This window comes from Epinephelus lanceolatus, chromosome 3, assembly GCF_041903045.1.
Source record: "Epinephelus lanceolatus isolate andai-2023 chromosome 3, ASM4190304v1, whole genome shotgun sequence".
NCBI lineage: Eukaryota > Metazoa > Chordata > Actinopteri > Perciformes > Serranidae > Epinephelus > Epinephelus lanceolatus.
Window position 1 is genome coordinate 26655925 of NC_135736.1, and position 27393 is coordinate 26683317.

At 40.4% G+C, this 27393-nt stretch overlaps 1 protein-coding gene across 4 annotated transcripts in view; it reads right to left on the reverse strand.

Moving 5' to 3' along the window:
- Positions 1-26959, reverse strand: part of dclk2a (doublecortin-like kinase 2a) — a 67004-nt gene extending 40045 nt beyond the window's left edge. For all 4 annotated transcript variants that reach the window (XR_004501556.2, XM_033624354.2, XM_033624355.2 and 1 more), the window contains exons 1-2: positions 26054-26959; positions 18065-18402 (exon numbers count right to left, since the gene is read on the reverse strand). Coding sequence is in view for 3 of the 4 variants with exons in the window: in XM_033624354.2 (XP_033480245.2) it covers positions 18065-18402; positions 26054-26459 (744 nt within the window). In the remaining variant the exon portion in view is untranslated. The remainder of the gene's footprint in view (positions 1-18064; positions 18403-26053) is intronic.
- Between the last annotated feature and the right edge of the window lie 434 nt (positions 26960-27393).

Consider the following 27393-nt stretch of genomic DNA (forward strand, 5'->3'; position numbering starts at 1 on the left):
AAAAGGATCTAAATTGGAAGGAAACAGTTTTAAAGGTACTAATAAATAAAAACAAAAAATGGGCAATAGGTTCCTAAACAGTCAAGGTTTCAGATCCTTTAAAGGTAGGATCTGGAGGATTTTCAAACAAAACAAAATATAGACATATACAAATGAAATCCTGCTTAATCATCACCTATGGGCTTCTACTCATGTGTGGTGGTGACTCTGTTTGCAGACCTTTAACTGTATTTTGATGTTTTTGTGAGCTTGGACCGCTTCTGGGCGGAGATTTCCCCAGCCAATGAGAGAGTGCAGGTGCCGTGCCCAAGCGTGTCCGAGCGTGCACCAGCGCGAACCTTGCCTGAACCTCTTCTGTGAAGCCTTCTTTCGTACCTCCGGGCTCCGTACACCCGGGAGAAATGGCGGATACAGACGTACCCATGAAGAAAAGGAAATTCAATGTGAGTGAGGCAAAACGCTGAGCTGATAAAGCACGGGCCAAAACTCGTGTGAATATCGGGGTGGCCTTCACCTGCTTTCGAACATTGAAGGAGAGGCTCGGGATGTACAGCGACGTGGAGTTGGCCTGCTTTCTGTTGGACAGGTAAATCCCAAATAGCTTGTGCTAGTTTGCTAATTTATCAACTTTTCCATTACAACAACTGTAATTCCTACGTAGTTTGTTGTGGAGGCTAATTCCGACTATCAACCGATGCAAATATCTTTACATTTAGCTAATACATGGCTTGATGTAATGTGAGGATTGAGCTTTGAATCATTTTGTGTAACACCCAACTGCCGGGAGGAGTAGGGGCAGCGCGCAGTTGAGCCTGATAGGAGGGGCCAAATTTGAATGTGTGTTTACAAACAGCAACTGGAAAATCCTCCAGACCCTACCTTTAATAAAAGAGGATTTTCATAAATATAATGAGTGGGTAGTTTTGATTATTTTCAAGGCATAAAACAAACCAAAACATCTATTAGCCAAATACATTCACAACATATTCAGCACAAATACACTGACTGATTTTAAGGGGTGGAAATTGTCTTCTCTTGCTCTTAAGTGAGGGCTTTGTTCCAAAAACAAATGTCACACAACAGCTGGTGGTAAGAAACTGGGGCTGTGGAAAACACCATAAATGGTTGAACAAGATGCACAAAAAAAGTAAAGGCTCTCCTTGTGAGGGCTGACAGGACAATGATCACAGTAATCACTGGGTACCATTAGCCCCATTTACCTCCAAACCCCTCATTGCTGCTTATCACCCTGAGCCAAATTAGCAAGAGGCAAAGAAAGTGGGAGGAGGCCTGAAGGAAAGACGTAGAAAGAAAAAGAGACAGAATGATTGAGATCTCTGCCTCTTGCCTTCGGGAAGGTCACCCTACACAGTACGCCTGCTGCGACAAGGGAAAAGAGACTTTCATGGTAAACTAGATAAGCCTTAACTCTCACTTAAACTGTTACTTACTTGAGGACATGCAGATAGCTACATGCCTATTAAGTTTGCCAGGGCCATGCTTAAGCTAAAGCCAACCAGGTTATTAACTCTGTTTGAACTCTCACTAACAGACAGAGGCTGATTCCAGAGACTGTTTAATTCCCTTGGATTAGAGCGGTAAATCTGAGGCACGTGTAACAGCCAAGACAAGGCGGTGGCACAAAACTGAGCAATGGAGAAATCTAAGCCCATCATTAACTCATGGCTCTGTATTCGCTACATTAGCTGCATTAAACATTAGCTACTAAATACTTTGTTTTGTCTTACAAATTCAAGTTTCATTAGGTCTCTAAAACATTCAACAGCAGCCACAGAGATGTAAAAGAACCAACAAACCATTGCTCAGTGAAGTAGAAACATAATAAACAAGCATGTTTCCCTGGGGTTTTCATAAAAAGGATTTCATTAATTCATGAGAGACACTTTATCTGGAGATACTGAAGGCAAAAGCACTTCAGAACAAAAGCAGCACAACCTCAAACTGGCAGTATCCTGACATTTGTAAACCAATTTAGGGAATCTCCAAGGCAGCGCGGTGAACTCTGCCTCACATCAGCCACCGGCAGCTTGGCCTATCACACATTTCACAGCTGTCTGGCTCCGAGTCATATTCACACACCAAAAGAGAGACATTACTGTACATAACCTGCGGGTGTCTGAATGTACATGAGCGCTGAGCTCTTTATACTCAAATGGAGCTGTGCAAGTAGGAATGCAGAGAGTGAGAGTACAAACCCAAACATGCTCACACACTACTTTTAGGCCAAATGAGCCTCAGAAGATTCCCCAGCTCATTTAGAAAGGGAGAGTTGCAGAATTGCTGAGGTGCTAAGAGATCCACAAGAGATGCATAAAATGTTGGTTTTTGTTGCCAATTAACATAATGCTCAGTCTCCAATTAAAAACCAACAATATTACTGCATTTAAAGTGGCTACTAGGCAATAAATGCACAAAATATAATACTGCTGCTCTGGCAGAAGTCTCCAAAGACCAGCATTAATATCTCTTAGAATGTAACTAGCATTTCATGTTTACACTATTCAAATAAATAAATAGTATGACAAAACTGTTCACTAACATAAACATCAGCAGTCTTAAACCAGGACTTATACCTCAAGACAACTGAGAGAATAGACAATGTTTGATGTGCAAATGAAACTCCACCATCAGTATCAGATGCTTGCTACAGTTGTCAGGATGACTAAGACATACAGCTCAAGATCTGCCCTGTGAAAAAACATCCATCACATCAACATGCCAAAACTTGCTGAGGCAATCTGGGCTTTCTTGAATGATTAAACTCAAGTAGACAAACAATAGTGTGTGGGCTGGGGTTTGAATATCATGATGTCAGTTCTCCTGATGGGAGAGTGAGAGGCCTGCTGCAAAGAATGGATGAGGGCCAGGCCTGGACGAACAAAACAAAACAAGTTGAGATCACACAGCACACAATGGATGCCCTTCCCCTCTGTGGCCTCCACACGCTCTGCACAGCCGACAGCCCTGTTGCCCCCTCACACACCCCCTCCGCCCCTTGACACCCCCGCTCTCGGTCGTCTGCCGGGTTTTTGTTTTCCTGTTCGTCAATGCAGGGTGTCATGCCAGCACTTGGGAAACGTGGGTCAGGCACTTTTGCTTTACAAATACAATGAAGTGTGTTTGTATTGCCCACTAAGACTGGGGGAAAGCATTGATGGTGTGTGTGTGTGTGTGTGTGTGTGTGTGTGTGAGTGTGTGTGTGTGTGTGTGTGTGTGTGTGTAAGCCATCTGCTAGGACAAGAGACCAGAAAGAGGGGTTCTGGATTTGTCGGGTTTTATCTCTAAAAGCCAGACACTGACGATGTTGCGCCAAGGCTTCATCTTTTTGACTTGTACTGATTTAGTTTCTGACTGTTGAGCTTAAAAGTGTATTTATACAAGCAAAAATCAAAACGCCTTTCAGTCTGTACAAGACCCTGAATAAAGACAAACGACAGAACAAAAGGGACAAAACATTGCAAAGTAGAATTTTGAAAGATGTTTAATACGAAGGATAAACAGAATATAATCTGCAAGTGTTTACATTCAATTAAAACATTTAAATCTGATTGGCTGCCCACACCTTCCAGCCAATCAGAATCAAACTACTACAGAATTAACTTTTAGTAACTGAATAGTATGACTGGACAACTCTGACACTTTGGTTGAAATTAGTAAAAAATATACCTATAGACCATAGTCAAGAAATGGCGTGCGCCAAAAATATTCAACAATTTCTCCAATCAGGTTTCCACTGCACCATCTGTGTCACCAATTTCCTTGACTCCAAAAGGTTTGTAAGCATGGGTCAAAGTTTCTCTCCTCAAATCTGTCTTTATACATCACAACTTTTGCCTGGGAAGTGGCGTGCACCTCTTACACATGCAATGTTTACAAAGGAGACACAGGAACTTTTATTATTACCTCTGCCAAGCAGGCTATGTTTCAGTTTGGTTTGTTTATTTGTCTATTCTTCAGCAGGGTTATGGAAAAACTATTGGCCCATGAAACTTGGTGAAAGGGTGTAGCACGGGCCAAGGAAGAACCCATTAAATGTGGAGCAGAACCGAATCACGGCACAGATAGACAATTTATTTTTAATTTTTGTTAATACTACGAGACAGGGTATTTGGCTTTGGCAAAATAAATGCCACAAATCCTAAAATCCATTAAATAGTAGTTAAGTTCAATCGTGACAAAACAAAGCCAACTGTAGAAATACAATGACTCCATATCAGTCGACATTCATGGGTACTAGCAATCCTCTGAGGTAGGCTACACATGTAGCTGCTTGAACTGCATACAGAAAGCAGTCGTAATCGAGCACTCTGAGACACTGGTTTCATGGGAGAACTGGTACAATTGTGACACCACATGTTTAAAAATTAAGTTAGTATGAAATCATACTGGTTTGTGTCATGTCTTTTTTCCAAATGCAAATTTGAATTTGACTCAAGTAAAATGTCTTACTTACGAACATATGTTTTCTAAATTGTATTTAGCTGTCCTTTTACAGTGTGTTTCTCTTGCACTTTGTCTCCATGCTCTTGATGTTCTTTGTGAAGCACTTTGAACTGCTTCCAACATGTCAGTGAAGACTCTCAGTCATCCAGGTCATGGTAATCATAAGTGCTATATTGTAGGCAACTGGACTTGCTTGAGTTCCAAGAGGCTTCTTAAGTTCTGAGGTGAGAGGTGAAACATCTTCAAGAAACTCAAGCAAGTCTTGCTGCCTACGATAGAGCACTTATGAACAAGCTGTCAAGTTTATGTTATTTCAGTCGAAGCATTTGATATATGTATATATAATTAAGTGTTTATTGGATTTCCTAAATGCATGTTAAGTTTGTGAAATATTTCCGATTAAGAGGTACATAATAAATGTGAGGCTCAGAAGTTGAGGCTTCAGCCAGGTACAACCATATTTTTTAATATAAGTACTAGTTTTGGAAAAATATCCTGACATACATTGCACTTGCAGATTTGCATATCATAAAAGACTGGACTATTGGCCTTGGTGGATGTCTGCACACTCTGAGTGCCCTTCTAGTTACATTTACAACAGAGATGCAACATCAGAATTTCTTAAATGAGCTTGATTACATACGGCATTATGCTGACAACTGTCTATGGAATAAGTAAGATAATACTACCACAACTAAGTATTATCCATTGCTTGCAACGTCACCAAACACTACTAGGAATTCAGAATGTAAAGGCTTCATTCATCAATGAGTCCAGAATAAACAATGGAATATCACTGAGCCTAGATGAGAATATTCCTGGTTGCATGGTATCATTGCATTGGTGTCAGATGGTGCTGTATGCTAATGACAGCACTGAACAATAGGTGGGCATGCAAATTTCATGGCTGCTGGCCTAAATGGGGGTGTTTAATCCAGACTTGGCCCTGAAAACAGCTCATGCCTGACAATCAGATGGAGCCCTTATATGGCTACGACCCCAGCAAGTCAAAGAGGGAGACAATTTTACTAATCTGTCTGCAACTGCCAGCATGTTTCATCGTCCTGCAAGTGACAACCTATCATCCTCATCAATATGATAACAGGGTGGGCAGAATTCAGACACCTGAATGAATGTAAACCCTTTGACTGCTGGCACAAGATAGCAGAGCAGCATGTCCCTGCTAACACATGTACTGTAAGGACCGGGGCTGGTTTAGAGTATCGGGGCCAGGAGGCCATCGTCATTAGAAGCGTGTCATGTGAGATGATGCCACAGTGCATCAGTGTCATGCTAACCAACATTCACCTCCCTCTCATTCGCATGTGTATGTCCCCAAAACCCACCAATCCATGCACCGTGAACTAGCTAGCTGTTATTTTTATGACAAGTTGGTAATCGAAGATTTGCTCATACTGTGAGACTGAATTCACTCTAGTATTTTATCCTCCCACTACAGTGAGCATATCTTATGGTACATAATGTTCCGAGCAAAGAGTTATTCTTAATATCTATTCACAACACTGCTGAGGAAAACTTTCACTTAGGGGAACTTTTAACCTCAGATAAAGGGCAGGATTGAGCTTGTCACTACAGAATACATCATACTGAATGAACAAGCTTCCTATCATATCTACAGGTTGGTTAACAGGCACATTATAACATTTTCTGTGACTTCTTTTGAAACAAAGACAAAATAAGCACATCGATGAACATACTGAGCCAAATTAAGCAGATCTTGCCAAGCAAATTTTTACTGCTGCCTTCAGGACGTCAATAGAATCTGTAAAAAATAATTGTTATTTTATCTCCTCTGCTCTCAACTTAATAGCCTGTAGTTGTATACTGTTTATGGCTTCATTGATTTTTCTGTTTGTTAATGTATGTGTTGTCCTGGGTAGCGAGCTTCTGTGTATACTGGCAATTGCCCTTCGGACTGAAATGATATTAATCATGGAAATAAAGCTGGCTTTATTTATGCATTTATGTTTTGGTGGCTGCTTGTAAGGTAGTTTGCGATTTGGTTTAAGCTACTTCGGCATCCTCCAGTGTCTAAAAAAAATCATAGATTCTGAGCTATTATCATTGCTAAAATGCTTTATGAATTATTTTTAAAGAGGACCTATCAAGCTTTTCTGTATTGTGTGTCTTAAATATAGTTTTACAATGAAGGATGTTCATGTCAAATGTGGCCAAAGTTTCAGATAGTGAAGTAAAGATATGTAAAAGTAATCCCTGTGAGCAAAAATCTCAGGCTTCAGATCATTCTGAACACTTTGTTTCCAACAGTTTATTTTCAGTGGCTACAGTATGATGTCACACAGTGTGTCGGATTTCTTTATATGGTCATCTGTTCCGGCGAGCGTTTACATTATGTAGCCTTCACTGCTAGAAGCTTTTATTACAGTCATTCCCCAGCCATAATGATGTTGCAGAAACTATGAGATATGCAAGACACAGATACACTGAACAACTAGAGCAGACTGGGCATTTTTCAGCAGAGGGTCTTAAAGAGACAGGTGCTAAAATGAAGCATCTCAGACAGCGGGTGAATACAGGTGTTCCAGCACAGACCGTATGAGGAAAATAAAGTGTTTTTTTAAACATTAAGGTATGTAAACATGTTTTATTAGAAACCGTAAATGCAAGTATGAACCTGAAAATGAGCACAACAGGTCCCCTTTAAATTCTATATGACTGACACAAAGACAGACAAGTGCTTTCAAGGTACAAAGGTACATGTAAGTGTATTTTGTTAGCAGAGAACAAACATCTCAGGCTTTACAGTGCATGCTCAGAGACAGGGTGAATGTCTCTATGCATAATAAATGTTCTCTGTATCTGTATTTTTCCATTTACTGTACTGTTATCCACAGACACATAATGAGAACCAAAAAATGTACATTGTAAATTTCTAAGCTGAGTTTGTTGGGAGTAGTCTGCATCTGCCTGCCTGCTGTTTACCCACAGCATGTCGTAAAATTATTTGTGCTCTGATAAACTGCTGCAGTGTTGAGACCTGTGAGTGAACTTCAACAACACTGCATGCAGAGGCACTTATGTGCTTCCCTCTAAGAATTCTGGACAAAAACACTGACAAGAATGAGATCAATAAAGAAAAGGAGGTGAAAAATAAAACATTAATAGCATGAATTTCTTCCAGAAACTGAAATTGTTTATGTATATTTTTTTTATTTTAAGACGAACTGTAACTGTGTCTTCTGTTTATTATCAAGGATACAGTACACCCACCTAACTACTGCATAATGTAAACAGTCTGAGACATTACATCTGAGCAGACCGTCCAGTTATCAGAGCTGAGCTTCATTTCCTCTCTCATCCCTCAGCTTGCTCTGTGGACTCAAAAGGCCTTTATGGATTTCAGAAAGACGAGCATTTCAGCCCTTACAGCCTGCCGGTCTAAATGTTCCAGGTCTGTATCCAGCCCCTGGTTAATGGCCAGACTGACTGTCATCCTGATAACATCACTGAGGGAACACAATCGTAAAAGGAAAACTCGTTTCAGGATTTTGAAGCAGATGTTTTGGAGGAAGAAATCAATGTTTAACTTATCTGAACTTTTAGCCAGTACACAGCAAAGATCTATGGGGTACATTCTGTTTCTGAATACAGTAATTTGAACCGATGCACATGTTGTACACCCTTTACTTCTCCAGTGCCAATGAAAATCTGCTGTAATAAATCCATGACATTGATCATAAAATTCAGTGCAACAGGCTCTTATTCAACTACAGAAAGAATGCTGGCCAAAATAAACACATACTTAATCTTCAAAACTCAAAGAGACAGACATTTTAATAGCGCTGCTTCGCGGAATCAAGTGAGGCAGAAGGGACAACCTGGGTATTGTCTGTGGCAGCTAGAACAAGAACAGGCAGTGGTTAATTTACTGGAAATTGTACTTATGTGGAGGTATGTCAGTACAATCTAGAGAATGTATTAAAGTATTAAAAGTAAAAGTAGTCAATACAGAAATTATAAATTAAATGAATTAAAAGAAAAAATAGCAAGTCCCAATATTTTAGAAGCTGGAACCATTTCTTTAATGACATTTTATGACTTTTTATGATGCTTATTTTTATGTTATATGTTGTTATTGTAGATGTGTTGTAATACTCTTTTACCCTCAATTGTGCAAACAAATTCCTTCTGGGGTAATAAAGGTTTCATTCAAGTGTATGTGCATAGAAAATTACTTAAAACAATTATCAAAGTAGTTACCATTTAATTTTCATTTCAGCTGTACTTATTTTTATGTGGTTTGTGCACAAAATCTTAATTTGTAAAATAACTAGTTACTAAAGTTATAAGATGGTGGTGGAGCACACAGTACAACATTTCCTTCTGAAGTGAAGTGGAGTAGAAGAGAAGTAAAAAGTGGCATGAGATTAAAATACTTATGTAAAAGAACCTCAAATTTGTACTTCAGTAGAGTACTTGAGTAAATGTACTTACATTCCATCGCTAAGTAGAGATAAACACAATCTCAAACTTTATGTTTATGCAGACAGTCAGACCTGACAGCTGTGACATGTGAACTCAATCTGCTAAATGTTTGTACAGGTGGCCACATGTCGACACCTACAACATTTGGTTCTTTAATGATAGTGTATTAAGTACACACTACTTAAAAGGGTCAGAATACTTAAAGGTCTTTGAGAACTACCTGATTTTTTTTTTTATATTTTAGTCATCAACATGCTTTAATTTACAATAAATACAATGGAAATAAATGACAGTGAAGGAAACTAATGTTGGGCTCCCAAGATTAGGTAAGTACATAAGTATTATTAATGGATTAATAATACGTTGCTATTTTTCCATGAACTCAAATGTCAGATCAAATGTAATCGATTATGCCCTTGTACCACCCACTGAGTATTTATCAATAGAAAAATGGAATGTATCACATCAATGTTTTAATAGCAGCACCACACACTGACAGACAGTTATTATGTGTCAGGGTCACAACAGGCTGAAGGCCACGCTGGGTAAAAAGCAGGGAGAAACCCTGGACTGGATCCAAATCTATCAAACTGCAGTGCTGTAACAAGAAAGGTCACTGAATGGTCAGTGATTTGCCCTCTATTATATTTTTATAGACTTTCTCTTGATGGAGCAGCCATTAGATCTGGATATGACTGAGTAATGTCAGGTTGCATTTCTCCAAAAGTTGATTCTGTTTCAACTCGTCACTGCAGGATGCTGCGTTTTTTTGGCATCCTCTGCAGCCCCCACCACCACTGCAGCCTAGACACACTACCACCATTCAAATGAATAGGAGGACTGGCAGTTTCACTAATTTGGAATGGAGCCTACGACGGATAGAAGTAGTAGTCAACATTACATCCTATTCTGTCCCTGACTCTATTAAATTCTTAGTGTGTCCAAAAAGACATTTTCTAACCTTGCATAATGTAACAAGGGTGGATGTAAAATAGATTTGGTTATGTAATTATAGCAAACAGAAGTCGTTGTCAGCTGCTCTGCACAGTGAGATAAATAACCGGGTGGTGAGAAGGGGGGCAGAGGAAAGTAGAGGAAAACAGGCACTGGGGATTGGGAAATAATCAAACCCTCACTCTCTGGTAATCAACCTCCTCTTTTGCCCTTCCTGCCTCCCTTCTTTTGTCAACACATTTCTCAGTCAACCACTCTGAGCTGATAGCAGTCTTGATGTGTGAGGGTGTAGCCAGGTCAGTTGCAGCTTATTGGTGGTGTTCAGTACACACACAGGATAATCTACTGCAGCAGAGAGGTTAAGGCTTGAATACAGCATCAGAACTGTTTGTCACACACTCAAAAACCCCACACCTTTCTCACGCCGGATTAGGGAAGACTGCGTCAGACCATTTCTGTAACTCTTCAAAACCATCAATCACATTCACACCCATCTCCAGCCATGATTGGACAGCTGTGCTGGGGTGAAAAAAGAGCCAGGTTTCATCCTCCTTTTTTTTTTTTTAAATCATAGGGGCTTTCTCCTCTTTGTCACTATTTCTAAAGTTCCCTTGAATCATTTCAAAGTGATTTCTGTGTGGAAAAAAGACAACTTAGCAAGTACTGGACCGCTGACTGTTCCCCAAATTAATGAATGCGTGGCTTAAACAATAAAAAACAGGGAAATCTTATTTTCTGCCTGCCCAGTCATCTTTGAGATGTAAAACAGGGTTTCCCCTCAAAAGCAGCAGCTGATTCTGCTGGCCCTGATAACCAACATCTACAATTAACATTCAGTCTGAAGAGCATCTCTGTATCGAGCAGGGAGAGTGGACAGAGATGTATTGTGCAAGCACGCTTACTCACACGTGCACGTCCCTGAACGCACACACACAAACACAAACACACACACCTGACAGCTGCACTTTAACCCTCCCTTCCAGCTTATAGGTCTAATTATCTGGTGGTGGCCAGGGCCCCAGTGGGGGGCCTCTCAGTGTATGTGACGCTGTGTGTGCATGATGCTCTGTGTGTGTGTGTGCATCAGCGGGAGGGGCTACAACGCCTGCAGACCGGGTGGCTGGGACCTGTGATTTGATTTTGGAGGAGCAGATGGCAGGCTGCTGCTGGAAGGCATTTGGTGTGTGTGTGTTTGCATGTGTGTGTTTATGGGTGTATGAGTGACTGAGTGAGGAACCCTACTTTTTCAGAGGAGAAACTGGTACTTGAACATGTGATGCTCATTCAAAGAACTGCAAATATATTTGATAATATACTGTTAAAACAAAGCACTGGTGCTTAAACCAAAGAGTAACACTACTTTGATAACAGAACACATTATATGGTATTTCAAGCTGATGATTTGTGAACATTTCTGGATACACAGAACAAGAAGTAAGGCTATTCTTTACTTTTACTGGGGGTCAAGAAAGTTGGGATGGCAACATCTGAAAATATTTGAAAATGTTGGTCTGTTTGAACATATATTATGTATTTTTTATTGTTTGAGGGATCTAAAGATTTCCAAACCTGATGTTTAGTATAAAGCATCTCTGACATACAGTATGTAATTGTCCAGAAACTACGTAGCTGCCATATCCACTCGGTCATCAGTTTATCAGTCTACCCTCAACGATATAAATGGGGAGGACAAAACATTAAAAACACCTTACAGTGTAACATAATACATTTCAACAGCACCACGAACTACAGCCAAACTTACAACACATTTGAATCAACATTTCTCTAAAATAATTTCAACAAAAACTAAACTATAACCTTCATGAAGGTTGAATTTACTGCAGCACTATTGTGTTAGGCTGCATTAGTTTTTGCTTTGTGTATCTTATAAACTGGCAACTAAATGAATAACAGACATGTGACATCTCTCAGAATTGTGCAAATAACATGTGGATGTTTCCAACTGACTCAACTAACTGTCCACAGTATGACCCGTAAACAGCTTAGCTCATCTGAGCAGAATTATGCACAGTATCTGCCTCTTTCCCTCACCGATGTGACAAAGGTCTTTCTTTGTTTCACTTTTGATGAAGCCTCTGCCTCATGTCCAGTCTTGCAAACTGTATGCTCATTATACCCTGGACTTGCAGAATTTGATATCAATCTTTTGGTCTGGCTTGGGGGTTTGAAGGCAAACAAGCTTCACAGCGTGTCTGTGTTGGTTTAATAGGAAGTGACATTAGCTTTTCTTCAGTACAGCAAAGGTATCTGTTAATTTACACAAACATTTCTCCGTTCAATGTATAAGAACACACATTTTAGGTCAGGGTGCATGTTGTTCCTGTTAAGTGAATCCTATGGAACGTAGTGGAAACATGTAATTGTCAAGCTGAATGAATCATTTAAATGTGTGAATGATGCAAATTAGGAGAAGCTGAAAATAAATCACTTTTTCTGCTGCATTTTCCTTATTATGATGAGTTATAAATATCTATATTTAATGAAATGTCTGTTCAGAGCCCAGAAATGTTTTGGTGCACTAACAATGACAGACTGGAATGCTTGTTTAATTTTAATGTTTTTAAGATGCCTGCTTTGTTTCCAAAGCTTGGAAAGAACATCGGGATGGTTTATTTGCTTAGTGTTATTTGTAATTTATGTCGCTGCTCTGGTTCCTGGTGGCTTGTACGTCTTTTTGGACCAGGCAAACGATTTATGCATCAATTATATAATCAAATCAACCACAATAAATACCAATCACATTGTCAGGAAATACACTGTCATGAAGCTGAAACAGGACAGTTTTTCTTCACTTGTGAAAAGTTGATGCTTTGAAGACACATGATGTTGACAGGCTAACATTGATGTGGGAAACGTCCTCTGGCCATCAGTATGGCACCACCCAGGATGTGGAAAGAGGCTTATCAGGGTAGAGAGAGACTCCCAACAAGTCAAGCTGTCAGATTATTGAGACATGTTTGGTCTGGGAGAGTGCAGAGGACAGGGAAAAAAGTCCCAAGATTAAAGCTAATGCGTTCCCATTCGATTCTCTAGTAGGCTCTATTTAGAAATAAAGATTATGCAGTCACATATAACCATTAGTTTTGCATTGGGAAAACATCAGCCCAGGTTAAAGAAAGCACCTACTGACGCTGACATTCAAACTGAATGGACTTTGATTATAATGGACAGGATATTGTCAGGTGTCCAGCTCTGGACTCAGGATCAGGTTACAGGCTTAATGGGTTAAACCACTAAATTACACTCTTAATTCAATTCTGACACACTCCTGTTGAAGCCAGGGGAGTAAGACGAGGCTAAAGCAAACAGTCCTTTTAAGTAGTGATTCAGACATTATGGCAAGAACACACTCGCTGTCTTTCCAATGGCAGCTGGTATAGGGCTGTTGCTCCAAACTGACTTAGCATTCGTAAGGGTGAGTGTAACTTTCGAGTGAAGGTTATATAACAGAGTTTAATCAAGTACTTGTAGAAGTTAAATATACTGACATGTTGCTCTGAAGAGGATCTGTTTCGGATTTAGTCAGCAAACCTGGTTCAGGTCAAATGACAGAGCCGAATAAGTAGATCATAATTTGATTTCTCAAACGCAGTCTAACCAAATTATACTGGCAGTGTCCATAAAGAAACCATTTAAGCACAGGATATTACTGGAAAAAATGTCAATACAAGTGAAGGTTAATATTTGAACCATTTAAAACAATGCTTTCCTTGTCTGACTTTGACTTCCTAAATATACAGAAACAACAGAAGTGATTGTTAAAGGCTTGCTCTGACATGATTTTTGACCCTACAATGATGCACCACACGATGATGGCTGCATCTATTGTGTTCTCTGTATCGATTTAATGGCTTTAACTGGTCATGCCTTATCATATTTACTGACAATTAGCTGATAAACTGTCATACAAATAAGCATTAACCTCCACTGTTGATTATTAAAATGGGAACTGTTGAGTTTCATCCAAAAGACTGAAAAGACTTGAGTGACGACTTGAAGATTTGCTGACACCATGTAAGACACAGCCCAGTTTAATACGAAGCTCTACTCTCCCTTAGCATTCATCAGATGTTGGAGAACTTTACAGTGATGGATGGGTGGATCTCTGCTCCAGCAGAGGAAGGAATCATCTATCAAAGGAAGCTTCAAAAAAGAAAAGACTGCTGTAACGAATGGCCGACGTGCTTTTGATTAAACCCTCTGTGGTGAATATCTAAGGAAGCTAAATGACACACTCGTCAGCATGACAGATGTAATGTGTCATCTGTGATGTATAATCTCAGATGACTGTACAGTACATTGATTGATTTATGATTAAAAATACAAACAGCAACAAAGATATCACTTACTGAATTCACTGTACCATAGGTGTTGGTGTTATGTTGGTGGTTGAACTGGCTGGTAGCCATTTTCAATCCAGTAACAGAACATTAGGTTCTTTAACTGTTCTAACTTAGGTTAAAACATTAGGTTTACCTGATGTGTGGTTTGGGATTTTTCTTAAATGAGTTGCGCTTGCTGATGCAGTGGCGGCCCTGGCACATTTCGTGCCCTAGACAAGCCTTTTCTTTTAATGTTCTTTCTCTCCTCATCCACTCCTCTCAGTAGTGTAGTGGTAGCTGAGTGATCACCAGAGAGCTTTTGTCATTTTGACATGATAACAATACAGTGTTTTTCGGAATAAAGAATAAAACATCAACCCAAGCTGAGTTGAATGAGTGTGCGGATGAGAAGGTTTACAGTAAAACTCCACTGAAGGACACTCAGCTGTAACAGATCCCACGCTCTCAGTTTTGGCCTCACCGCTAAAAAACACAACAACATAAATTCCAAAACTTTACAACCTTCAACAAACTGCCACAGTCTGCAGACTGTAGCTGCCTGGCTGGGAAAACAATGTGTGCTCCCTCTCGATCTGGCTTATAATATGCCAGCCTGTTCTCATTTCACACAATTAGCCAAATTATCAACTACGTTCAACTCAATAGGTTGTAAGACATAGCAGACATCACAAATATAAGTGCCAAAGCTACTGTACTTAATGCACCCCACAAAGTCCAGTGCAACATTCCTCATAGCAACACTGGGCGTGAGATGCCTAAAAAGAACAGCTGGTCTGCATGGCTGATCTACTTGGAATTCACCAAGTGATGAAAATAGAGACAGATCAAGGGTTTTATGTGACAGATATGGGACTGAATTAATCACACTGGAGAGTCTTACAAGAAGCAGTAATGTTTGCAGCTGTGCACGATGCATTTATTAGGGGATATTTTATTTTAGTACCATGCTTTTGAACATATCAATGCCTGACATTATTTACCATCTTAGGTGTCTCCCCACCCAGCGCTATTTACTGTAAACAAAGGTAAGAACTAAATCCTTGATGGAAATGCACAGAACAGAGGAAAGGTCATCAGCACTCAATCACACAGACCAACAAACTGAGGATGCACTGCTTTCTATGGGTTTAAACACTAAAGCATGCTACTCATTTGGCCACACCCCAACCTGTGATGTCATGGTAAGTGTCTAGACGATATACTGCATACTATTGCATGACCCTAAAAAGTCCTTAGAAACTGTGTTCTTGTACAGTGCTGGCTTGACAGAAAGACCCTGGCCCTGTCAGAGGTGAAAAGTATCTCGGTTGTCTTGAGTCATTTGTCTGGACTGACCGGCAGATAAAGATTTGGCTCACAGCAAGCAAACGTCAGCTGGTTTCGTTGTCAGCTTTGGGATACTCAGACAGAAGATTGTTCTTTCTCACATCTTGTAGTTACAGCCTCATGACAAACTTCACTGTTACCCACAGTGCCGCAGCTACAGGTTAGGGCATCATGTGCTGTGCATAGGGCACCAAAACAGCTGAATATGATCATCATCAATCATAATCATCATTCACTTTTCCAGTTAAAGTCCGTTCACACACAATGCGATTCAAGCTGTGTTCGTCACTGGTTCAGCACACATAACGAAGCAGCAGGGCTCGCCTGTGCTTTTAGGTTACTATTACATTTATCAATGCAGTCAGTTGCCTCTGCTGAGTAAAGTTTTTGGAAACTTAAGCTTATTAAAACATATCCGCATGTAGGGCTGTACAATTAATAGAAATATTATCGAAATTTCAATTCAGTGAGTACAATTTTCAAATCGCAGGGGCTGAATTTTTTTTGACCAAGGAAAAATGCATCACAACATAACATCACTAATGACGCATTGTGGTGTTACACAAATGTCCCACCCAGCAAATCATATTCCAGACATTAGGGAACATGCTTTTTTGGTACAGACCCCAGCAAAAATCACATCATCATCATTTAAAATTTTATTCTTTAAAAATGAAATGCAAAAATGACCGTTCCTACTAAAATCCCAACACATATCAAAATCCCAATATCTGTCAGAGAAATCGCATAATTATTCGCTGATTATGTGTCTTTTGCATATTGTGCAGCCCTACCTGCGTTCAGCAATGGGACAGGAATGCCAATGTGGTCTCGCTATCATCAGCATCAATGCAGAACCCAAATGGCACCCAAATGGCCAGCAGTAGCCCTGATTTCCTGGGAGAGTCAGTGGCTTTAAGCTAATTTTACTCTAACCCTAAAGCCCAGTTGTGATTATCAATAATAAAAAGAGTATTTTTCGGTGATCAACAGCTCCCTGTCTGTGGAATCATTGATTTAAAAAACAAACAAACAAACAAAAAAAAAACAGCAGGTCAATCCTTTGAATATGTAACAATATTTTAGCTTTTATACAAAAAGCATTCACTCTGCCAACATCTTTTCTTGATTTTATGAATAAACATGACATTATTTGAGTTATTACAGCTGTGTGTGGAGCACCCAAAGTACCCAAAACACACACGAGTCCAATGACTTGAATAGTTTCAAGTAACATTTCAGTGTTGTTGAGAGCGTCATAGTTAGCTGCATCTAAACTAAAACAAATCATTGAATCTGAGACCAGCTGCCTGAAATATGGGAGCATATTTTGACTTTGAGTCATACAGGGTTTATCTTCAATTTGAACAAGAGACTCAAACAATTGTATTACTCACTGGTCTAGACAAAGTCATTCACATTTGTATTCAGTGTACTTCCCAGGCATTTATGTAACCTTAAACACCTTTAGTCATGAGCCTGGGGTCTGTTTAAGGTCTTTGTTTAGCTTCTGAGACTGGGGAAAATCTCTGCACTTATACGTTTAGAGTTACCTTTAAAGTTTTTAGAGTATAATTCTGTCTGACCCAAAGATATGATGTGGACATCTTAACTGTATTTCACAGTCTCACACAAGCCCTTAAACCATCCCAAAGGTTTAAGATGTAAGGTGGCCAACCTTTTACATTCAAAAAAATCCCTTTGTGGACATTATTTTTTATAGACTCCCAGTTTGAGATGTTTTTTAATCCCATTCTTTCTAATCCTGTGTCTTTATTACTAGTTTATTTTGACCCTATTGTTTTGTTGCTTACTTTAAATCGCTTAAACTTAAATATTTCTGCAAGATGAGAGTTAGAACAATACAATTAATAAGTATGATCTAAGACTCTCCCAGATGAGACACCGTCATATAAATCTTTTTGATTAGGGGCACCATGTGTTTGAGCTCACCTCATCTCATAACACCAGGGACCCTCAACGAGAATTTCAGATGGAAATATTACTATATATGTGTCCCAGATGGATAGGATTATAGCAAAAACAGTCTCAAATGGCTTAACAGGGGTGGATGAGGTAGGGAGGAAACTATACTGATGGATATGGCAAAAGGCCTGAACCCTTAAGTGTATTCATTAGTGCCTTGTTGAAATAATCGTGGCATGTAATTATGTATGGATGATTAAATGGGGTGTAATTACCTAGACTGCTGACACAGCTGAAGCCTATAAATCACAGCGCTTTTTGGAGATAAAACCTCTGGCTGAAAAGCTCAGCCGAGCAGTTCCATCTGGTTTTCACATGCACATTATCCAATCTCATCTCACTGAAAACAATGCACTCAACTGCCTCCAACTGCCATGTTATATAATTTGGATATCAGTTCTGTTTCACTTGCTGTTTTGCATGAGTTTGTTTGGTGATTACCAGAACAGCAGTTATCATCTCGTCATTTAAACTTACACAAGCATGCATCACAACAGACTCACCTGCTTGCCCTCCAAAGTGTACAGCCTCCTCACAGCTCCAGAGTCCAACTTGATTGCATCTGTGATGTCGGTGAGCACTTGCTCAAAGGAGTGCGCTGTCTTCTTGTTGAGCAGTATACGTACTGCCTTGCGGGGTTTGACACCGCTGCGGATGACTGTGACTAGTTTGGGTTTGATGAAGTCCTTGGACTCACGCTGCAGCTCACTCTTCAGCGGGATGAGAGAGGAGAGGGAGCGTGATGTGCCGGTCTTGCAGCCCACGGACCAGTTGGGGTTGACGTTTTTGGTGTAGTCCACACGCCGGAAGGGTTCATTCGAGGCACACACGTAACTCTCACCTGGGAAAGAAAAAAGTTGCTAGATTGATCTCTTGCCAACCATTTGATCAAAATGTACTGTATATAATATTATAAGAAAAAAAAAATAAAAAAATCATAATGCAATATATCAGAATCCACCGCACGTCAACCCCATCTCATTTCAAGGATGTCAAATACGGCAACCCTGTCATTGGCCCTTGGTTTACTGATGCACAAGGCACCTTACAGCGTTGGTACAAGATGCCCCAGGCTTTCAACTAACTCCAATGTAACACCTCTCGGAGCAATAACGTAGTTGAAAGAGCAGGAAAGTCTAAGTAGGGCAGGAGGAGTGGTGGATGGGTCAAACACACACTGGACTTTTATCCAGGAGACAGGTGTAATCTTTTTTCTGAACCCACCCAAGTAGTTTTGTTGCCCAAACCTAAAGTAGTTTTGGTGGCAAAACCTACATTTTTTGTAAAGATGGAAGTTTATTCTGAAAGAAAGTGTAACATGGAATGAGCAGAAATCGACACATTAAAAAAAATTAAAACAAATAAAACTGATGCTAGAAGGGTACCTAAAGCATCATAGTTTTAAAAAGGGCACCTAAAATAACACAACAATAGCCATTGTCTTAGCGTGCAGGTATATGCAGGCAAAAAACGGACGATAATAAAGTTTTCATGGAACGAGCGGGAAATCAACATGGAAACTGGCATTTTCAGAACTGTCGCTACAACAGTACCTAGATTAGCGCACCTAAAATAACACAACAATAGCCACTTTGTTAGCATGCACTTTTTTGCAGGCTAAAAAGAATAACAAAGTTTTCAGGTGATTTGCCGTGTTCTTTGTAGATTTGTGCTGTGCCCGTTTCCTTTGGGATATCTGGCACCAGGGGCGTAAATACAGACAGTGTAGACAGTGCGGTTGCACTGGTGCCTGTGAAGTTGGGGGCCCATAGAGAGAGTGGGCCTTCCAACAATGTGTTGGATGGTGAATGGGCCCTTATGAGCGATTGCCACCTTGAAAATATAACTGTGTTCAAAGAAAAACTCATATTAAATTAAAAACAGTGCTATTTGCGATATATACCTTTGAAAAAGGCAAACTCATCTCAGTCATGTTTCTTTTTTTGTAAAATAGTTAACAGCACCTTTAACAAAATTATTATAACATAACTATAAATCAAATATTTAAGTTGTTAAATTATCAATTTCTTAATTTCTTTGGTAATTTCTGTTATGTACAGATACACAGTGATGATTGCTGAGTAATTACGTATGTTGTGGTATGTGACACTATGTCCAGTGTCAAGTCTCTGATCAAGCTTCGAAGCATTCAGTCAGCCCAAGTTTGAAATGTAGCGTCACCGACCAAGCTGCTGTATTTGACAAGTTGGGAGTGAGAACAAGTTGCACATGTATGGTATGTACCATGAAATTCTGCGTCAACCTGACATTAGACGACTGAGTGGAACAACGAAGAGTTAACATTCCTCAGCTGAAACAAAAAGGCACATTGAGAGGCCGGGCCAGTGTAACACTGTCCTCTCTCCCTTTTCAGCTGTTGAGCTGCTGCGCTGGCCATCCTCCAAAGCAAAGCATTTTGTTTTATCTATCAGCATTCCATTCCAACAGTTAACACGCAAATGTTTCCCCTTAAGAACAAAGTCATGTGACAAGTACAGGGGCTTGGCTGATACACGAAAACCACAGCAAGAATGTCTGGTGATTGTTTTGAAGGCTGAGTGTTGGATGAGAAACTTGGTGCTGGTCTGTTCCACTCTGAGTAACAGGGAGAACGTGACAGTTACTTTCTGCTCGTGCTACATTCATCACTAAAGTATTCAAGTGTCCACGAATACATAGCTGTTTCTCAGGATCAACTTGTACCATAAGGAAATACTGTGAAAGCAAATATCCACTGTCTTTCAGTGAAGGTATTTACAGGGCTAGAGGAAACAGATCACTGAGTGTCTCATTAGGGCTGTCAAAGAGAAGAAAAGCACAAGCAAACTGAAAAAATAAAAAATGTGTGGCTTGTTAAAATGCCTGTCATGCCTGTAACTCTGCATCTCTGGGTCATTAGTAGAACTGCATGGCATTGAGGCTGGACAGGGAGCAAAAACACACTCTGGTTTACCTCAGAAATGCGTTGTTTACAACTTGAAAAGGCCTCTGTTTATGACACTGTGTAAAGTTTCAGTATCTTTTGGTAAATACTTATTTTTACAAACAGTATCCAGTCTATGAAATGTTAGTTATCTGATGTGTGTCAAGACAAACCAATCGCACTGCAGTGAAAGAAGGCCATATGAGAAAGTGTGTCCCACGATACCTGGTTTTATTAAGCCTGCAATTAACCAAAGGCTAATTAAAAGCCTAGGCCACAGCTGGGGGGACTGCGCTACGGCTGAACACTAAAACAAAATATAACTGGGGCTGTCACTCATCTGAGGGACAATGACAGAATAGTGAAATGCTCTCAGATGGGGACTGGTGACAAGACTATTCCCCGAGGTGCAGGGATCCCAGGTGCAACATCCCTCGGTGATGTGAGGGGAGCCCCAACCAGCCACCACTGGCTGCTTTCCTTATGTGGACGACAGATGAGGTCAGCCTCCACAGAGCTCACTAACCAGTCCAGCAGCTTTGACTGCAATGGTCACACTGCTGTTACCAGTCCAAAACCCAAGCGATGGCAGTAAATGAAACTCATAAAACAGTGTTAATATTAGGGCAATATAAAACTCCTCATCACCAAGACAATGAAGTGACCCCATGATCCAATTCTAATCTCAGCATGCATGGCCTGACATAATATACACCACTGTAGTAAAAGCAATTGGACCAGTATGGGCAGCACACTGTTGGTTTCCCTTGGTAGACATAACATTAGGTCACATCTTATAGACGGGGTAATTTGAAATGTTTGATGTCTTAATCTGTTGCTAAGCAGAGTTTCTACCAAGAAATTGTGCTGATTGTTCTTCTATCCAAGAAATCTCTTTTAAACCCAGTGTTTAGTGATCTCTGAGTGACTATAAAATGTAGTGGCCAAGCACTACCAAGACACAAAGAACTGTCTATCCAAAATTCATTCATGATGCAGCTCTGTGTTGGCCCGGAGTCATACCCCACAAGCGGCAATAAATTAGACATTTAAAAATACTTCTAAAACTGAATTTATTAAGTTTAAAACTGAAATTCTTCAAGCAACGACTACAAATCTTGGTCATTCACAAGACTGAAACAATTACATAAAAACAGTGATTTTATAAAGAGAATGAAAACTTGATTTCCTTTTATTTTGGGTAAGTATTCTTATCATAAAAGTTGGCTTTACTTCAGCCCCAAGAGTTCAATTGCCAGCTAACCCTTCCCCAGATTATTTGTTTAAGGTGATGGATCAGTCTTAATGGGAGAAGACAAACACATTAGAAACTAGTATTATGACAGGCAGACAAATTCTTCTGGAAAGATGAAATACTGAGGGGGTGCCTTCAGTCCAAGAAAGGGCTGCAGTGTTGGCAAGGGTGGCAGCATTCAGAATATAAAATGCCTATGAACGCTTTGGTAGATTGGATAGATATATTAGAAACTAGGGAAAATACTAAACCCACTGGAAGGAGGACCCGGGTAGACCCAGGACACACTGGAGGGATTACAAATGTCATCTGGCCTGGGAACACCTTGGGGGACCCCAAGGTGGAAGCTGGAAAGTGTTGCTGGGGAAAGGGATGCCTGGGGTGCTTTCCCAATGACCTGGCCCCGGATAAGCAAATGAGAATGGATGGACTATTGGATGGAAAATACTTAACCTTTTTGGAGAGCTCTTGACATAGACAACACTATGTGGGGGGTTGAATTTTCATGGTTACTGTCTTAGTCTATGCATGTATTTGCTTAGTACTTCCTCACTTTGCAATGTCTAATTTGTTGACTTTTGTCTTGTTTTAAATATCTATGTCAACTGTTTATGATGAAGCATATTTGTATTGAGAACTAAGGCCAATTGTGTTTGTGGTGATGATGAGTTGTGCGGGCTAGGGTGTGGGGTTTAGATGTATATTTTGTGATGCATATCATTTCGTTCTCTTAATAAAACCTGTAAATCAGAAAACTGTCAGCTAGCCCTGGAGGCTTTATCACAATACTGCTGATATAAGAACAAAGGCTACAACAATGTAACTTCTGGCTATGAGCAGCACTGAGCACAATGTTAGAGCAGCAGTCTAGTCAATAAGCGAGAAAACCATTATGGATCTCACATGACTTGTTTGGGGTTTTTTTTTTTCAATTTTAAAGAGACACTTTAATCTTTTCTCTGGGTAGGTCACTTAGAAATTTACCCTCTTTAGGATGAGTTCTTGGATTTACCAAAGCAATAAATTACACAACGTTTCTAATGTTTTTCTGCCTTCATATATTCATCTACTTTAACCCTAATTTTACCAGCTGGTGCTAATAAATCCCTTGGCTTGCACACTTGCTATTGTCCCAACTAGAATCCCTATGTCAGCTTGTTATGTACCCTCACATAACCACAGAGTAAACTACAAAGCTCTTTCGAAACCCAGTTGAGTATCTGCTACCTCTCTGTGTGGTTTTCCACTAGCACAGCAGTTCAATAGGTTTCTTGTTCAATGGACCTGGGTAGATATCAGTCTGTTTTATAGTTTATCGATGCTTTAAGTCCTATTGAAGCTGTTTTAAGTTACTGCTGATGTAAACTGAACCTTACATTACAAGTTTTCCATTGGCGAACTGAACCAGGATGATTATATTTAAGATGTTATAGGAAGTACAATGTGTTTGTCACCAAGTTAGCATAGCTTCATTAGTAGTGCTGTTCTTCAATAAAAACATGTGTAATCAACCGCAGATGGACCTATTCAGTGCAACGCTACAGCCGTGCCAGCGCCGTTCACAGCATGGCTCAGTGCTATCTTTCCTACCATGGAAAAACCCTACAAGTTGACTGGTTGGCTCAGTAATCCCATCCAGCCATAAGGGGCACACATGTGAGTGGTGCTTATTGGGTTTCCACACAAAAGAGCCCCAGTAGGCCTCAATCAATGGGAGGCAGACTGCTGAGCTGTGCAGTAATGTTCCCTCTCTCTGTCCATTAGATGGGTGAGTAAACAGGGACAAGACACTGGTGCTCGGCCCACCTGCAGTGCATCTGACATCTGAGTTTCTCCAAATCACAAAAACACTTTCCCACTTCACCCTCATGTTATCAAACCATGCAGATAGTTTGGCTAATGAAGTTTTTTAATATCTGCCTTTGGGAGTTCACTACCACAATAAAATTTAATTAAATTGAATTAGGATAAAAAGCATAAAAGAAATTAGCAGCAATGGTTGAAATGATGCATTCTCCAAAGCAACTGGAAAAAGACATTCTTCCTAATTGTTTTAAGGGAATTTCTCAATGCTTTAAGTACCACAAAGGAAAATCTACCAACTTCCCCATCTTCCTCTGCAGACACCTCTACAGTACTGGGGTCCTTGAGGAGAACCAGCACATTTCATGCTGTGTTCATGTCATGTGGGATGGATGGTAGAGGTAGGAAAAATTCCAATGTTTATGACTTGAATGAGTCATTAGACAACTGAAGACTGTTGTGTGAAAGAAGAACTGGCAGTGTGAAGGTTAATATTGTGCACTGGCAACAACACTATATACATTAAATCTGGTTTCACCTTGAATGATGAACTGGCCAATGATGTGAGACATCTTTGTTTGGTTTAAAGTAATTTCATATTATTATGTGCCAAGTTGGATATATTGAAGATTTCAGTAAAGTCAGAGTTTCCCATGACTTGGATGTTGATGTGAACACCGCAGAATTTTCAGTAACTGTTTGTTAACAGTATCACCAGAGGAAGTAAAGCTAACCCCAGATTCACTATATTTGCTTTCTTGTTTTCAGTTCCTTGTCCGCAATTTTTGTAGCTTCCTCTTGGATGTGTGCAGTTTATGGTCTGATGCCAGGTCACTACATGTGCCCATAAATGTCCCAAACACAGCAAAAAATGGAAGAAAACAAGAAAATACAGGCAGAGGGCAAAGTCTCTACAGATAGATACACCGCCATACACCTCTAGGTGGTCATGAGTGATGATTGAGAGGGATTGCTTCTGTTTGAGTTCTGCACAGTATACCTTAAATCAGCTGCAGGCATCTTGGAAACAAAAAAAAAATCTGCATTGCCAGACAAAGCTAGAGGGTAAAAATGAATCTTTTTGTGATCTGACCCTTTAAAAACAAAGAAATCACTGACAAAAGGAGTTGCTGAAACATCAGTAGTAACTACTCAACAAGTAATGTATGCCCAGTATCTTTTACTAAGCAACAATGTCCTGAAAAATGAAGGCAAAGTGCACAAGTGCGGTGGCAGAATGCTCCGTATCTGATCCAATGCACCAAAACAACTTAGCATTGCCAAACTAGTGATGCTACAAAATTCAGATCAGGCGCTGGCCTAAATCTTCCCCAGTCACTCAGGGGATGGGGCAGAGGAAATGAGCGTAGCACAGTCTAAAGTTTTAGGAGGATGTGGGATGAAAATAGACCAGTATACGAGAATAATGACTGCAGTAAGAGGTCAGTGGATCCTGAGTGTGAGTGGCAGAGCCGTAACCCCCTGTGTTAAAAGAGGATTGCAGGCAGGTCACAGTGCAGACAGACACACACCAAGGCTGAAACATGAAGATTAACTTATTACTGAGAGGTCACTGTCTCTGCGGGGTGAATAACAGTTGGAATAACACTGCAGGAAAGCGAAAGGGTAGGAGAAGACTGTGTTCCAGTTGTGTCTGCAGTATGCAACTGCCTTTGACAGTTTTAAAACTTTTTTTAAAAAAATACCATAGTTAATACCACAGTTGATGGTTGTTGTTGTAACTCCTGTCAGTCATCTAGCTCCTCACAGAAATGATCATACAGCTGTGACTACTGGACACATTCATGCCATTACTTCACCCCTATACTATAAGCAAAGAACAGATACTGGATGGGGGAGGGAAACTTCCATCTTTCAAGCCCTGAGGGTGAGATCAATTTAAAAGACTTTTAGCAACCAATAGATGCTATGATGACACACACAATCATTGCACTTAACAAGGCACTTTCAACACACAAACGAAAGAGGGGAGAGACTGAGAGCGTCCAGCTGAGATCAATGGACACTGATGCACATTAGCAGCAGCCTGTGCAGAACCAAAGCTGCACTGAGGAGGGGTCTGCCTGCCTGTGTGCACGACACTGGGTCAAACATGTCAGAGCAGTTATGTCAATGATGCAAAGGAGGCTCTGCACTGCATCTATTATACTGTAATGGGCTCCAGAGATACATTGATATAAGTACAGTAGATGTCTGCACAAAGGAACACTTATCTTCTTGGCAGAGAAAACTTTCCTGATTGGCAACATATATAAAATGAAAAATAAATGTGAATATGTTCTGGGTGACCTTTTAAACTTCTGGCATAACTTGAGGTAGCCTGAGGTTATAGCTGTGTGTATTTGCATTGGGCATTTAGCCAATACTCCAGGCAGGACACAGCTTTTAGCAAATCAATTGCATGTCTGAATCAATGCATTTTATCTATCATCAATACCATCAAGTACTGGGCCTATTTGAGGTGGTTGTTACATCCATGATCACCCTTACCCTCTACTAACTCATCCAGACTGGTGATCCTCCTGCCTCCATCCAGTGCGTATAACGTCCGGACTCCTTGAGGAAGGTTGACATTGTCCGACAGGGACCTTGTGAGCTCCATGAGCAGAGCATCCAGAGACCTGAAGCGGTCGTTGGACACTGCATACACCAAACCTTTAAAGTATCTGTCTCCATTGCGATAAAACCGCACTTTTCTGGCTTTCTTCTCGGATGTGAGGGACTGGAGGGTGCGTGTGCGGTAGAAACTACAGTGCGCACTGTGCGCAGGGCTGGGGACCAGACCGTTGCCTCTGGAGCCTGACTGGGACCCAGAGACCGAGTTGGTCCTCGGTGTTCGGTGCGGCTTCTCTCGTTCCTCAAAGTGTTCAAATTCAATACTTCTGCTCAGCGACATGTTGTCTGGCTGTTTATCTTCCTCTTTTAAACAAAATCCCAAACAGAGCAAAGCAACTTTTTATCCAGAGTGCTGGAAAAATCAATGCGTCTGCACGTGTGCGTCTCCAGTCAACACTTCCAGTCCACTGTGTGGGACTACTGGCTGCACCGGTTGCTGGTGACAAGTCCAAAACGCCAGAACCCAGCTCTTAAAAACGAGAAGCAAGCCGAGGAATAATCTTGAAGTCCACAGCAAATGAATCCCGTCCTCCTGACTGATCCGATGAATTGATTTGTCTACCTACAACAGCACAGCAGGAGCAATAATCCAAACGCCAGCTCGGGATTATCCGGTTGAGACCGTGTCGAATAAAGAGCAGCTGGCATTGACAGACATTGCAGTGGACCTGCCGCCGGCTGGCTTTCAAACAACCAAGCAATTTTACAAAACTTCGGCGCACCGCACCTAACACCGCAAGCCGCCTCCTTCTCCACCTCACATCCTTCCTCTGACTGGTCGGGCGCTCAAGCTGTCAAATCAGTGGATAATCAGAGAGGGGGAGGCTCTCCCTGCCTCAGGGTCCTAATGCTCTCTATTGTTCTGATAATTAATATTCACGACCTGGAAACAATGAGGTTCACACTGACCCAAATGTGTTCAAACTGAAAAAATACCGCATAAAGTTTTTCTTGAGTCTGATCTGGAAATACAGAGGCTAGAAATAACATCATTAAACTAAATAAATATAGGACTACAAAAATATATTATAGTACTGAAAATTCAATGCATTTATCAGGTACATTTACATTACAATTATCAATTTTGCAGACACTTTTGTCCAAAGTGATGAACAAATTAAATATGTCGTTATTTCATTCATTTATTTTGTATTTAAACAGATAGGCTTGTATTATATCAACATCCTCTTGAAACTAACTTTTGTTTGGTATGC